This window comes from Notamacropus eugenii, chromosome 2 (assembly GCF_028372415.1).
Source record: "Notamacropus eugenii isolate mMacEug1 chromosome 2, mMacEug1.pri_v2, whole genome shotgun sequence".
In the NCBI taxonomy this organism is placed as follows: domain Eukaryota; kingdom Metazoa; phylum Chordata; class Mammalia; order Diprotodontia; family Macropodidae; genus Notamacropus; species Notamacropus eugenii.
Window position 1 is genome coordinate 359,824,027 of NC_092873.1, and position 12,348 is coordinate 359,836,374.

At 41.7% G+C, this 12,348-nt stretch overlaps 1 protein-coding gene and 1 long non-coding RNA gene across 2 annotated transcripts in view; both read left to right on the forward strand.

Moving 5' to 3' along the window:
• Positions 1-287: 287 nt before the first annotated feature.
• LOC140528626 (uncharacterized) lies at positions 288-680 on the forward strand. The gene is made up of 2 exons (XR_011975230.1): positions 288-377; positions 560-680. It is a non-coding gene; the product is annotated as an uncharacterized lncRNA (long non-coding RNA).
• Positions 681-689: 9 nt separating this feature from the next.
• The window catches only part of DHX8 (DEAH-box helicase 8), a 29,605-nt gene continuing 17,946 nt past the window's right edge, over positions 690-12,348 (forward strand). Inside the window, exons 1-10 of the mRNA XM_072646621.1 lie at positions 690-951; positions 2,479-2,564; positions 4,793-4,865; positions 6,096-6,181; positions 7,857-7,966; positions 8,598-8,921; positions 9,395-9,539; positions 9,666-9,869; positions 10,424-10,511; positions 10,941-11,038. Coding sequence (XP_072502722.1) covers positions 840-951; positions 2,479-2,564; positions 4,793-4,865; positions 6,096-6,181; positions 7,857-7,966; positions 8,598-8,921; positions 9,395-9,539; positions 9,666-9,869; positions 10,424-10,511; positions 10,941-11,038 — 1,326 coding nt within the window. The 5' untranslated portion in view covers positions 690-839. The remainder of the gene's footprint in view (positions 952-2,478; positions 2,565-4,792; positions 4,866-6,095; positions 6,182-7,856; positions 7,967-8,597; positions 8,922-9,394; positions 9,540-9,665; positions 9,870-10,423; positions 10,512-10,940; positions 11,039-12,348) is intronic.

Here is a 12,348-nt window from a genome sequence, read left to right on the forward strand (position 1 = left end):
GTGACGTGCCTGGCATCACACCTGGTGCAGGAGAGGGCCCTGGAGACCCTCAACACCGTCCCTGCCAACCCCCACTTAAAGATGAGGACGCTGAGGCACTGGGAGGTTAGGTGACTCGCCCAAGGCCACACGGTGGATGCCCCAGGCAGGGCTGGACCCCAGGTCTGGCGGAGTCCGGGTCCAGCCCTCGGGTAGTCCCCGGCACCGTCCTCTCGGTGATGCACAACCACTTCTGGGCTGGATTTGTACACCCGGGAATCATCCGCACGGACGAGGTGGCTCAACCCACGGAAGTGGAGGAGGTCACACAGGGAGGAAGTGCGGAGAGAAGGGAGAGAGCGCAGGACGCAGCCTGCGGGACGCCCCCGAGTAACTAGGTAACTCCCCTCTCTTCCCCCAGTGTTTTCCTTCTGGGGGTGGGGGGGGGTCTTCCTCACGCTCCACGCGCAGCACTTCGGGCTGCGCCTGCGCAGCACCGGCGTCCACTAGAGGAGGGGGACGGGGTGGGAGGAGAGGGTGGGAGACGAAGCGCGCCGCGGTCCTTTGGTGCCCTCTGCAGCCCGGCTATGGAAACGTGCGGCCAACCTTTTGGAAGCTTGCCGGCTCTCGTCCATCTCGCCGCCGACAGCTCGGGAGCCGTAACCGCCCCCGCGCTGACGGCCCTCACGCACTTCCTGTGCATTCTCCGCGGTCCTTCCGGTGTGCGCTCATTGGGCGCCGCCTCGGGGAAGGTAAATAAGGGAGCGGGGGCGGCGGCCGACCCGGAAGTAGAAGCGCGAAGCGCCGGAGTGCTGGGGCGGAGCAGCCGGTCTTAGGTCGAGGGGAGGCCGCGGTGCGCGATGGCCGAGCCGGGCCCCGCCGAAGAGCTCGCTAAGCTCGAGTACTTGTCCCTCGTGTCTAAAGTGTGCACCGAGCTGGACAACCACCTGGGGATCAACGACAAGGACCTGGGTAAGCAGGCCGAGAGGGAGGCCCTGAAATCCCCTCGGGCAGAGCCGCGGGCCGGGAGTCCGAGGCCCCGGGGTCGGGGGCTGGCTGCGCCCTTGGCGGGATCCCGGCACCGCCAGGTTTCTCGGGGTCTCAGTTCCCTCCTCTGTAACCTGGAGGGGATGAGCGCGAAGCCCCTTCCTGCCCTCAGCCTAGGAGCTCCTGAGGGTTGTCAGTCTGTGCGTTTGTGAGCGCCGCCTGCGGGCTGGGGAGAATCCTGGAGCCCGAGCCCCGGCCATCCGCGGGCGTCCTGAGTGTGGCACAGACGCAGCTGGCCCCGGCGTGGCGGGATGCCCCTCCCGTGGTGTCCGTCACTCCGGGCCGTGTGACTGCGCACCGGTAACGTCCCCTCAGCCTCTGTTTCTGCGTTTGTAAAACCGAAGGATCGGGCGGCGCACCATCGGGGACATTATCCCCTCTAAACCCACGTCCACAGCGCTTCTCCCCCTTTCCTCCAGCTACCTGGTGTACTTGTATCCCAGACTGCTCACGCCCCTTGCTGGGTGTGACCTTTTCCTTCTCCCCTCGTTCATTTGCCCCCTTTCCTCATCCCTTGTCCCTTCCCCTCCCCCCTTCCTTAAGTAGTAAGGGGAGGTGTTGTCATTTACCTGGCAGATGGTAGGTTTTTTTTTTTTTTGCTAATCAGGTACACAAAATTTGCTAATGTCTTAACTAGACCGTCTGTCAGACTGACATTTGTTAGCCTAGTTAAAGTTTTTGGATATTCTGAAGGTCATTAACAGCTCAAAATATATGAATTTCCGCTACCTTGGTAGCCAGATAGTAGTGGTTTAGGGGCTGATTGACCTGATTGGGCCGTGTGAGTTGGAAATAACTTAGATATACGTTGCACTAATAAGTTTGTAAAGTGTTTTCTTCACCACAGCCCTATGACTTAAGTAATACAAGTACTATTATTTCCACTTTACAGATGAGGAAACTGAGGCATAAAGTTGAATGATTTGTCTAGGGGCACACGTCTAGTAAGTGACGGAAACCAGGAGTTAAACTAAGGTCACTCCTGACTCTGGGTCTAACACTCTCCATTCTCTCATGTTGCTTTGTCCAAATTTGGGTATACTCAGTATTGCTGGAAACTATGGGAAACAGACAGTATATTAGGTGTTCCCTTTCTGACACTAGCTTATTCCAGTTCAGAGTAATTGTTTATCAATCTAGTAGCTTTGTGAGAGTGAGGAACTCAGGTTTGTGGGGCTAATCAATAGTTATTTCCCAGTTGTAGTGCACTTGAAGACCCGAAGACCTGGAAAACAATTTTGTAAAAGCAGCTTCTAGTCATGCACAGATTAATAATAGGAATGTAATGCACACAATCTGGGAAGGGTAAATCTTTTTTTTGTTTTTATCACTGGATCTTTTTTATGCAGCACTATTAAAGGAAATCTAGTGCTTTTGATTGTACTAGGAAATGATTCCTTGCTTTAGTTTCTCTGTTTTATTCTTATTTTGATGTCACTTTTATTTTCACAGCTGAATTTGTGATCAGTCTTGCTGAGAAAAATACAACCTTTGATACATTTAAAGCTTCCCTCACCAAAAATGGTGCTGAATTCACAGTATGTATGGTCTTAGATTTTTCACATTGTTGTATTGGTTACTTTTGAGTTAGAAATGGGGCCCTTTTTGGGGGAAGGATCAGGGATTTGTGTTTACCAATCAAGTGGGTTGAGTGAGTAATGTTTTCAAGCCACTAAGCAGTCATTTATTCAGTTTAATTTGGCTTCCTGGGACTCTTCAATGAAACAGGGTTCTGCATCATTAAGTTTTTGTGGCAGGTTCTTGCATCCTTATTATGTGAATGCAGTAATCTAGCTCTTCTGAAGAGAATCACATTTTTAGACTGTACAGAGGTGGCTGTAAACTGTGAAAAATAAAATGGTTTTTAGGAGATTTAAAAGCACAATACTTTAGGTAACTTGTCTAAAGAATTCCATGACTACTCTTTCATTTGATTATTTTGCAACATGAAAGAACATTTGAGAGCGTAGTGTTCTCTACTAGTATCAGCCAGTCTGGCAAGTTGGCATATTGTCTGGTACTGCCTTTTACCTCAGTGTGTTAAACTCAGGCATGCAACCTTTTCACATCTACACACGTATACTCAACTCATTTAACAGACTTTTAAAAAATGTTTATTTATTTATTTTTAGTTTTCAACATTCATTTCCACAAAATTATGAGTTCCAAATTTTCTCCCCATCTCTCCCCTCCCCCACCCCAAAACACTATGCATTCTGAATACCCCTTCCCTCAATATGTCCTCCCTTCTTTCACACCCCTCCCTTCCCTTATCCCCATCGTCTCTCTTTTCTTATAGGGCAAGATAGATTTCTCTACCCCATTGCCTGTATTTCTTATTTCCCAGTTGCATGCAAAAACAATTCTCAGCATTCATTCCTAATACTTTGAATTCCCACCTCTCTCCCTTCCTTCCTCCCCAACCATCCCTACTGAGAAGGCAAGCAGTTCAATATAGGCTATACATGTGTAGTTTTGCAGAAGACTTCCTTAATAGTCATGTTGTGTAAGACTAACTGTATTTCCCTCCGTCCTATCCTGCCTCCCATTTATTCTATTCTCTCTTTTGACCTTGTCCCTCCCCAAGAGTGTTTACTTCTAATTACCCCCTCCTCCCCTTTGCCCTCCCTTCTATCATTCCCCTCACCCCACTTGTCCCCTTCTCCCCTACCCTTCTGTAGTACAAGATATACTTTCATACCAAACTGAGTAAGCATGTCATTCCCTCCTTAAGCCAAATGTGAAGAGAGTAAGCTTCCCTTTTTCCTTCTCACCTCCTCCCTTTTCTTCTCCACTGAAAAAGCTTTTCTTGCTTCTTTCATGAGAGATAACCTGCCCTGTTCCATTTCTCCCTTTTTCCTCCCAATATATTCCTCTCTGACACTTTGATTTTATTTTTTTAGATATCATCCCTTCCTGTTCAACTCACCCTGTGCTCTCTGTCTATATATATGTGTGTATAATCCCTCCAACTACCCAAATACTGAGAAACGTTTCAAGAGCTACAAATATTATCTTTCTGTGTAGGAATGTAAACAGTTCAGCTTTAGAAAGTCCTTTATGATTTCTCTTTCCTGTTTACCTTTTCATGCTTCTCTTGATTCTTGTATTTGAAAGTTAAATTTTCTATTTAGCTGTGGTCTTTTCATCAAGAATGCTTGAAAGTTCTCTATTTCATTGAATGACCATTTTTTCCCCTGAAGTATTATACTCAGTTTTGCTGGGTAGGTGATTCTTGGTTTTAATTCTAGTTCCTTTGACTTCTGGAATGTTATATTCCAAGCCCCTTGATCCCATAAGATAGAAGGTGCTAGATCTTGTGTTATCCTGGTTGTATTTCCACAATACTTGAATTGTTTCTTTCTGGCTGCTTGCAATATTTTCTCCTTGACCTAGGAACTCTGGAATTTGGCTACAATATTCCTGGGAGCTGTTCTTTTCAGACCTCTTTCAGGAGGTGATGGGTGCATTCTTTCAATATTTATTTTACCCACTGGTTCTAGAATATCAGGGCAGTTTTCCTTAATAATTTCATGAAAGATGGTGTCTAGGCTCTTTTTTTGATCATGGCTTTCAGATCCTAAATTTTACTTGCCATTACTTGCGCTGTATAAATAAGGCATAGTCCTTGCTTTCGAGAAGCTTCCAATTTAGTGGGGGAGATTAGACTTATATTTCCTTTAGCAGAAATGTTCTTTCCCTTGACATTCTTTAAGTATATTTGAACAGAAACACAGAGACTCTTGTTCTATGCTTGCTTTCAAAGGACTCTCTCATAAGCAACTTGTTACGTCTCATACAGACCATGCGGCCTCCAGCAAAACCTTCTCCTAACAAAGGTAAGTCCTGCTTTGAACTAACTGGCTCTCACAGTGTCTTGTAGAGCCCTTAGAATCCTAGAACATGTTTCAGTGGTATCTTGTTGGGAACTTTTGAGCACAGGCTCCTGCTATTTAAATTTTCCATGTTGCCTGAGGCAAAATCAGAGTGCTAAAAGCCATTAATAAATAAGCAGTACATAATGCGGTTGCACAAACTTAATTTTTCTTCCTTCCCTAATCTGAGTATTTTGTTGTCAGTCTTTATGATATATATACACATATATGTACATACATTCACATATACACACACATACACATACATAAACATGTTTTACTTGTGGGTGAGATTTCAAGAATTTGAAACATTTAGAGTTTAAAATTTTTTTTAGGGTTTTTTTCCCATTTAATCAGTCTGAGAGGAGCTGGAATTTGGGGAAAGAAAAGTTGGATATATGGGGAGAACCACTGCGAAGACACATTGATTCCAGTGTGACAAGTTAGGAAACTTTAATGGTAGAGGGGCAATCTTCCTCAAACTGGGGACATGTTCAATTTTTTTTCGTGTTTGGTGGGGGGTGGGGGGAGGGTGCAGTTCTTAACTTTTTTGTGTCATGGGCCCCATGGCAGTCTGGTTAAATGTGGGGATCCCTTAGAATGACATGTTTAAAACTGTAAAACAAAACACATAGGACACAGAAGAAACCATTATCCTAGAATTTTTTTTTTAGTTCAGGGACTACAGGTAAAGCAAGAATTCCTGTCCTAGAGTCAAAAAGGAATTCATCCATCCTTCTCTCCCCTAACCTCCAGGCCTGTTGAGAGATGAGGCACATGAAGAGATGAACATGAGATAGAAGGTATTAGCTGGGATAGATTTCCTTGGTTTGTGCTTTTGTCAGATCAGGAAATAGGTGTGCAGGCATGTGGAAGAAGTGTTCTTAGAGTTTTGAGCCCATGTTGTTTACAGTTTGGAGTGACCAGGGCTACTGCCTGAGTGATAAGGTGGGATCATTTGCTTCTTTATTTCCTCAGGGCAGGAAAGGAGGATGTTCCCTTTCCCACTTTTTTGTGGGGAAGAGAGAGCTATTTCTTAGAAACCCCCTCTGCTTAGGGAAATTTGGTTGGATTTGGTGGTGAAAACTTTGATGCATATTTCATGTTTAGTGTTATACAGGTTTTTTTAAATCACTAAAAAGATTATCTCTGCTTTTCTGTGTGTTTTCCTCCTTTTCTGTTTTATGGAACAAGATCCAGTTGTTAAGCTCAAGACAGAAAAGGAAAAGCTCAAGGACCTCTTCCCAGCCCTTTGCCGACCAGACAATCCTGCAATCCGGGTACTGACACCCTCTGAGGCCCAGCTTTTGGGACCACATGAGTTTTTAACAATTTTTATGCTGATGTTTTCATTTGTTTTTATTGTTTTCATTTTTAGAAAATACTAAGTAAAAATGTTAAAGAGCTTAAGAAATGTTGATGAGGGTTAATTAAATTAGGGACCATGGGAAGCAGTTAATGATATGGAAAAGTTATAAGAACTGATGTTTAACAGCATGTATGAAGTAAGACTTCTTTTTGTTTAGTTACATAGTCTAGTTTAATAGTATGTTTAATATTTTTGATGTTCTGATTTGTCAGCTGCAGTAAGAGAACATGTATTGGAGACCTTTGGAATGTTTAACATAGCTTTAAAAGTAACCAGTAATCTAGTATACATGATATTTTTAGAAGTAAAGCATGTTCATTTGGATAATTGTGTGTTTCTCAGGTCACAGGTTGGTAAAAATTTGCCATTCATTGAAAATGATAAAACTGGATTAAGTGTTACAGAGATGTATAGAACATAAAAACTTTCTAAGTACTTTTGTGTCTGTTCATCATCTAGATCTAGAATAACATCATTTTAGAGTCAGAAGTTGTCTAGTTCTGCCTCCCTCCAATGCTGTAATCTTTCTGACATCCTGTTCGGGCCTTTCTAGGCTAGCACATAGTGTTAGTGATGGGGAGCTCATTTCTTCATACTGCAGCCTGTCCCATTTGATAATTGTAACTAATTCCTCATCCACATGACAGCTTTTCAGATGCTTGAAAGCAGCCATCATGCCCTCTCTGAAGTCTTTTCTTCTTTGAGATACCTCAGAGTTCCTTCAACTATTCCCATGACATGGTTTCCATCTCCTTCATTATACTGATTGTCCTTTATGCTCCCTCCATTTTGTCAAGGACCCCCTTAGCCTTGGATTCCAAGAATGAACATTCTAGAAATAGTCAATGTACAGCATAACTATGAGCCTCTTTTACTTCTGGATGCTCCATTTTTGTCCTTTCTCATCATTTGTTAGGTTGGAAATTTTTCCTGGCTCTTTTTCACTTTGGTTTTGTAGTCTAACCTAGGGCAGATGGGTGTAGTGGAAAGAATGGTGACCTGAGAGTCAGAAGAACAGCGTTCTAGGTACAACATTGAACACTTACTAGCAAGGTTACCAAACTTCTCAGATCTCAGTTCCTCTGTAAAATGAGAGGATTCCAGCCTTTCCAACTTCATAAGGTTGTTGGGAGGATTATATAAAATAACAGTGTGCTTTTGAATCGGTTAAACATTTTAATATAAATGTTAGCCGATATTATTGCAGTATGTCAGAAGATCTATGATTTCATCAGAGTGAACACTCCTTTCACACAGGCAGATCCCAACCCATTCGTGTCTTAATAGCTGGTTTCATGAGTTTCTGTGGCCAAACAAAAATTTAAACCTGATAGCTCACTGCTGGTGATGAGCATTTCTGAGCTTAGCCAACAAGGTGATCCTTGGACAATAAGGTACACGGTACATCTCAGGGCCTACTTAAAAGTAGGGCCTGTCAGAGCTTGTGCTTCTCTTTGATACAACGTCTGAAACCAGTCATTGCCATACTACCATCAGGGAAACTTGGAGCAGGACTTCAGTGGAAATGTCCCATTGTTTTTGGCTCATTTTCTGACTGTTGTTTCTTTACTCTGTTGTTCCTGTAGACCATGCTTGATGAAGATGACGTGAAAGTAGCTGTGGATGTCCTCAAAGAGCTGGAAGCTCTGATGCCAAGTGCTGCAGCACATGAGAAGCAGAGAGGTTCTGAACACCGGTATATCTTTTGGGTTTTATTTTTGGGTCTAGGTTCTCCTTGGCAGTCCTGTCCAAATACATTTCTGGGCCAGTCCTCAGGATTGTACCATTTTGGCCACTTTGACCACCTACTCCTGCTTCCTGCTAACAGATATTTATGAACAAATGCTGGGAAGTTTGAAAAATAGAAAAAACTTGAAATAAAAGGTCTTGAAACAAGAAACAAAGCAAAATTTTGTATATGTTAGTCTTCTGATTTGTTTTGGGTTATGGACATGTACCAATATTTATGATTTTCACCATCATATAGGTTGGTGTCTTATATATATATATAAATATGTCCTATATAAGGTTATCGCAATCATCTTATTTTGTAATATTGGTATTTTACATGGAGGTATGTAGAACATTGCTGTCTTATATAGAGGTTTCACAGCCATATAGTTATGAAACCCACTGTACTGTTATTTAGCCAGTTATCCATTTATAACATTGTTCCTGTTGTAAACTATGTATTTGTCTTCTGCTAGAAACTAACTACCCCCTCTAACTTTATTTCTTTTAATGTCTTGTCCTTGTGGAACCTGTTAACAGTGTTGTTAGGTGGGATCTGTCTGAATTAATCTAAAACTTATTTTTTTTTCTGATAGTGATAGGGCAAAAAAGAAGAAACGAAGTCGGAGTCGAAGCCGAGACAGAGACCACAAACGGAGACACCGGTCTCGATCAAGGTCACGTTCTAGGACTCGAGATAGGAATAAAGGGAAATCTAGATACCGATCTAGGAGCCGAAGTCAAAGTCCTATCAGAGACCGTAAGGACCGTGATAAATATGGGGAGAAGAACAGTGACAGATGGCGAGACAAACACGTGGACCGGCCTCCTCCTGAGGAGCCTTCTATTGGGGAAATTTACAATGGCAAAGTTACGAGTATCATGCAGTTTGGGTGTTTTGTGCAACTGGAAGGACTAAGGTAAGATCTAGGGCCATTTATGTCTCTTGCAGCAGTGGGCAGAGTATCTTCTAGTCACTTGGGCTTTTTACTTAAAAAATAAGTATAGATGGTTTGATTGAGGATTCTTCTTTAATCCATTCAGTCTTCTTTAATCTGTTCAAAGACTTTGGGAGGTGGCATGTCCTGCTAGAAGGCATCTCACCCTTTCTTTTCCTTCAGACAGGACTAACCCTTTCCTTACTGAGACATAGGTGGAGATGGAGTTCATTTCTTTTTTAAGATGCTTCCCAGGGAAGGTTTGATAGCTTCCTTCAGTATACTTAACTTCCCTTGTTGTTGGGAAGTTTTATTTTCTCTCAGTCCCTTCCACTGGAATTTAAGCTTTTTCCTTTTGTTTTGCTTTAATGACAATTGAAACCATTTGAGGAGAAACATTTCTAGGAATTATGTAGCTAGGTATGTCTTCTGCATCTTCCTTTTGTCCTGCACAGGAAACGGTGGGAAGGCTTAGTTCACATCTCTGAGCTTCGTCGGGAAGGCCGAGTAGCTAATGTTGCTGATGTTGTGAGCAAAGGCCAGAGGGTTAAGGTGAAAGTCCTGTCTTTCACTGGGACTAAAACCAGCCTGAGCATGAAGGTAAAGCGGGGAGAGGTATTCAGTGTAATAGAGGGTGTCTTTTGCAAGGGAGGTGGCACTTTCATACCTAAAGCTCCTGAAAACATGAGAGTGTATTGTGAGTCCAGAGGTTTTTGTTTGCCTTAGGATGTAGATCAAGATACAGGAGAAGATCTGAACCCTAACCGACGGAGGAATCTTGTTGGGGAGACCAATGAGGAGACCTCTATGAGGAACCCTGATAGACCTACTCACCTGTCCCTTGTCAGTGCCCCAGAAGTGGAAGATGACACTCTTGAAAGGAAACGCCTCACTCGAATCTCAGATCCTGAGAAATGGGAGATCAAACAGGTGAGGTTCTGTGTTTCCTCTCTTGTTTTTAATTATCCTGTTAGAGCCAACAGTTTGTCCTGTAAGTGGGAGTAGCAGGTTCCAGAAAAGATGTAGGTGGGAGAAAAAGCAAATCTGACAGCAACCCTGCAGAATCAGAAATAATAATCTCTCACATTTGTATAGCAAACTGCATGCTCTCATTTGATCCTCAGTAGATTATAATCTCTCTTTTAGATATAAGGTAACATAATTACTAATTGACTGAGAACAAAGGATTTCTTTCTGTTTTGCTGTTTGGCCCAACTCTGCTTTAGTAGGTGATTTCCGTTAATTACTGAGGCCAGTGTTTGATATATTTTTGCCAGTAGCTTTAAATTACCTTTAGTTCAGGGTTAAAAAGGCTTTGTTAAAAAAAAAAAAAGAGAGACCTAATATAAAATAATGAGGTATCTGACTTCTTGGGGTGAAGGAGAAATGACCTTAGTTCTTCATTAGAAAGTTGTGTATTCACCTTCACTCAGTCAGTTTCCATACAGATTAACTATAAATGATGCTTTTTGCCTTCTGTATAGATGATTGCAGCCAATGTACTTTCCAAAGAAGAGTTTCCAGACTTTGATGAAGAAACCGGAATCCTTCCTAAAGTGGATGATGAGGAAGGTAACAAACTCTTGGGTTTTGTTGGACTAAAAAAAAAATCAAGAAGGTATTTTCAAGTTGAGGTATATAGGATTATCCAGTTTGTAGCTTGGTTTATGTTAGAAAAAGGTATTTTGAAAGTGGTAAGTAAATACTCTCAGAAACGCATTTTCAACATCGTTGACTTGATTTTAAAGTACCAACAAGCAATTAGGTTGAGAGGTATGCCAGTGCTGTGAAGAGCATAGAAGGGGGCAAAGAAGGAAATTGTTTTTATTCCTTTAGGTACCAATTAGTTGAGAGACTGCTTTCTTTTGAACTTGATTACTGTTTAGGCCTTTGGCAATATCCTTATTTATGGTGGTTTCTTTTTATGAGTGTAACCTAGGTTTTGGTGAAAAGAATCTGGGTTTCTTCTTTTGTTCAATCTTCATTTTGTGGGGATTTTAGATGAAGACCTGGAAATTGAACTGGTTGAGGAAGAGCCTCCGTTCCTGAGAGGACATACTAAGCAAAGCATGGACATGAGTCCCATTAAAATTGTTAAGGTGAGAAATGTTGGACTTAACCTGGAAACCTCAAAGGGGGCTTCATTCTCATTGGACAAAATATAGTCTCCCCCCACAAAAAAACTACTTATTTTTAGCATTCTTTTGTTTATAAATTTTGAGTTCCAAATTCTCTCCCTCCTCACCCCTTTTCTACCCACTGTGGAAAGGCAAAAAAAAAAAAATTATACGTGTGAAATAATGCAAAGCATATTTCCATATTAGTTATATTGCAAAAGAAAGTAAAACAAGAAATTATACTTTAGTTTGTGCTCAGAGTTTTATCAGTTCTCTCTCTGGAGGTGGATAGCATTTTTTCATTATGAGTCCTTTGCAATTGTCTGGAATCACTGTATTGATCAGAGTAACCATGTCTTTCATTCATTCATTCTGATGATCATTACACATTGCTGTTAATGTGTACAGTGCCATATCCTTTCTGAAACCACATCCCTCATCATTTCTTATAACACAGTAGTACTTCATCAGAATCATATGCCCCAACTTGTTCAGCCATTCCCTAACTGATGAGCATCTCCTCAGTTTCAGATTCTTTGCCACAACAAAAAGAGCTGTTACAAATATTTTTGTACAAATAGGTCTTTTTACTTTGATCCCTTGGGGTACAGACCTTGTAGTGGTATTGCTAGATCAAAGGAGATGCACAGTTTTGTAGCCCTTTGGGCATAGTACCAGATTGTTCTCCAGAATGGTTAAACTAGTTCACAGCTCCACCAACAGTTTGTCAGTGAACCTGTTTACCCTCATCCCCTCCAGCATTTGTCATTTCTGATGGATGTGAAGTGGTGCCTCAGAATTGTTTTAATTTACTTTTCTTTAATCAAAAGTGAAAGCATTTTTTTCATATGAATCTAGATAGCTTTGATTTTTCTTTCCAAAAACTACTTGTTCATATCCTTTAACTATTTATCACTTGGAAATGCCCTTTATTTTTTATGAATGTGACTCTTTTCCATATATATTTGGGAAATGGGACCTTTATCAGAGAAACTTGCTATAAAATTTTTTTTGATATTCATTGTCTATGATATCTTTTAGCAAAATGTAGTTTCCCTGATCTCTTTTAATTAGGTCTGTTTTTGCTTTTGCTTTGTCTGAGATCATGATTGCTGCCTGTCTTTTTTACTTCTGCTGAAGTATAGTAGATTTTGCTCCAGCCCTTTATTTTAATACTTTATATTTTGGTTTGAAGTGTATCTTTTGTAAATGACATTGTTGAATTCTGGTTTCTAATCTGTTCTGTTTTCTGTTATCTGCTTCTGTTTTATGAGTGAATTCATCTCGTTCAC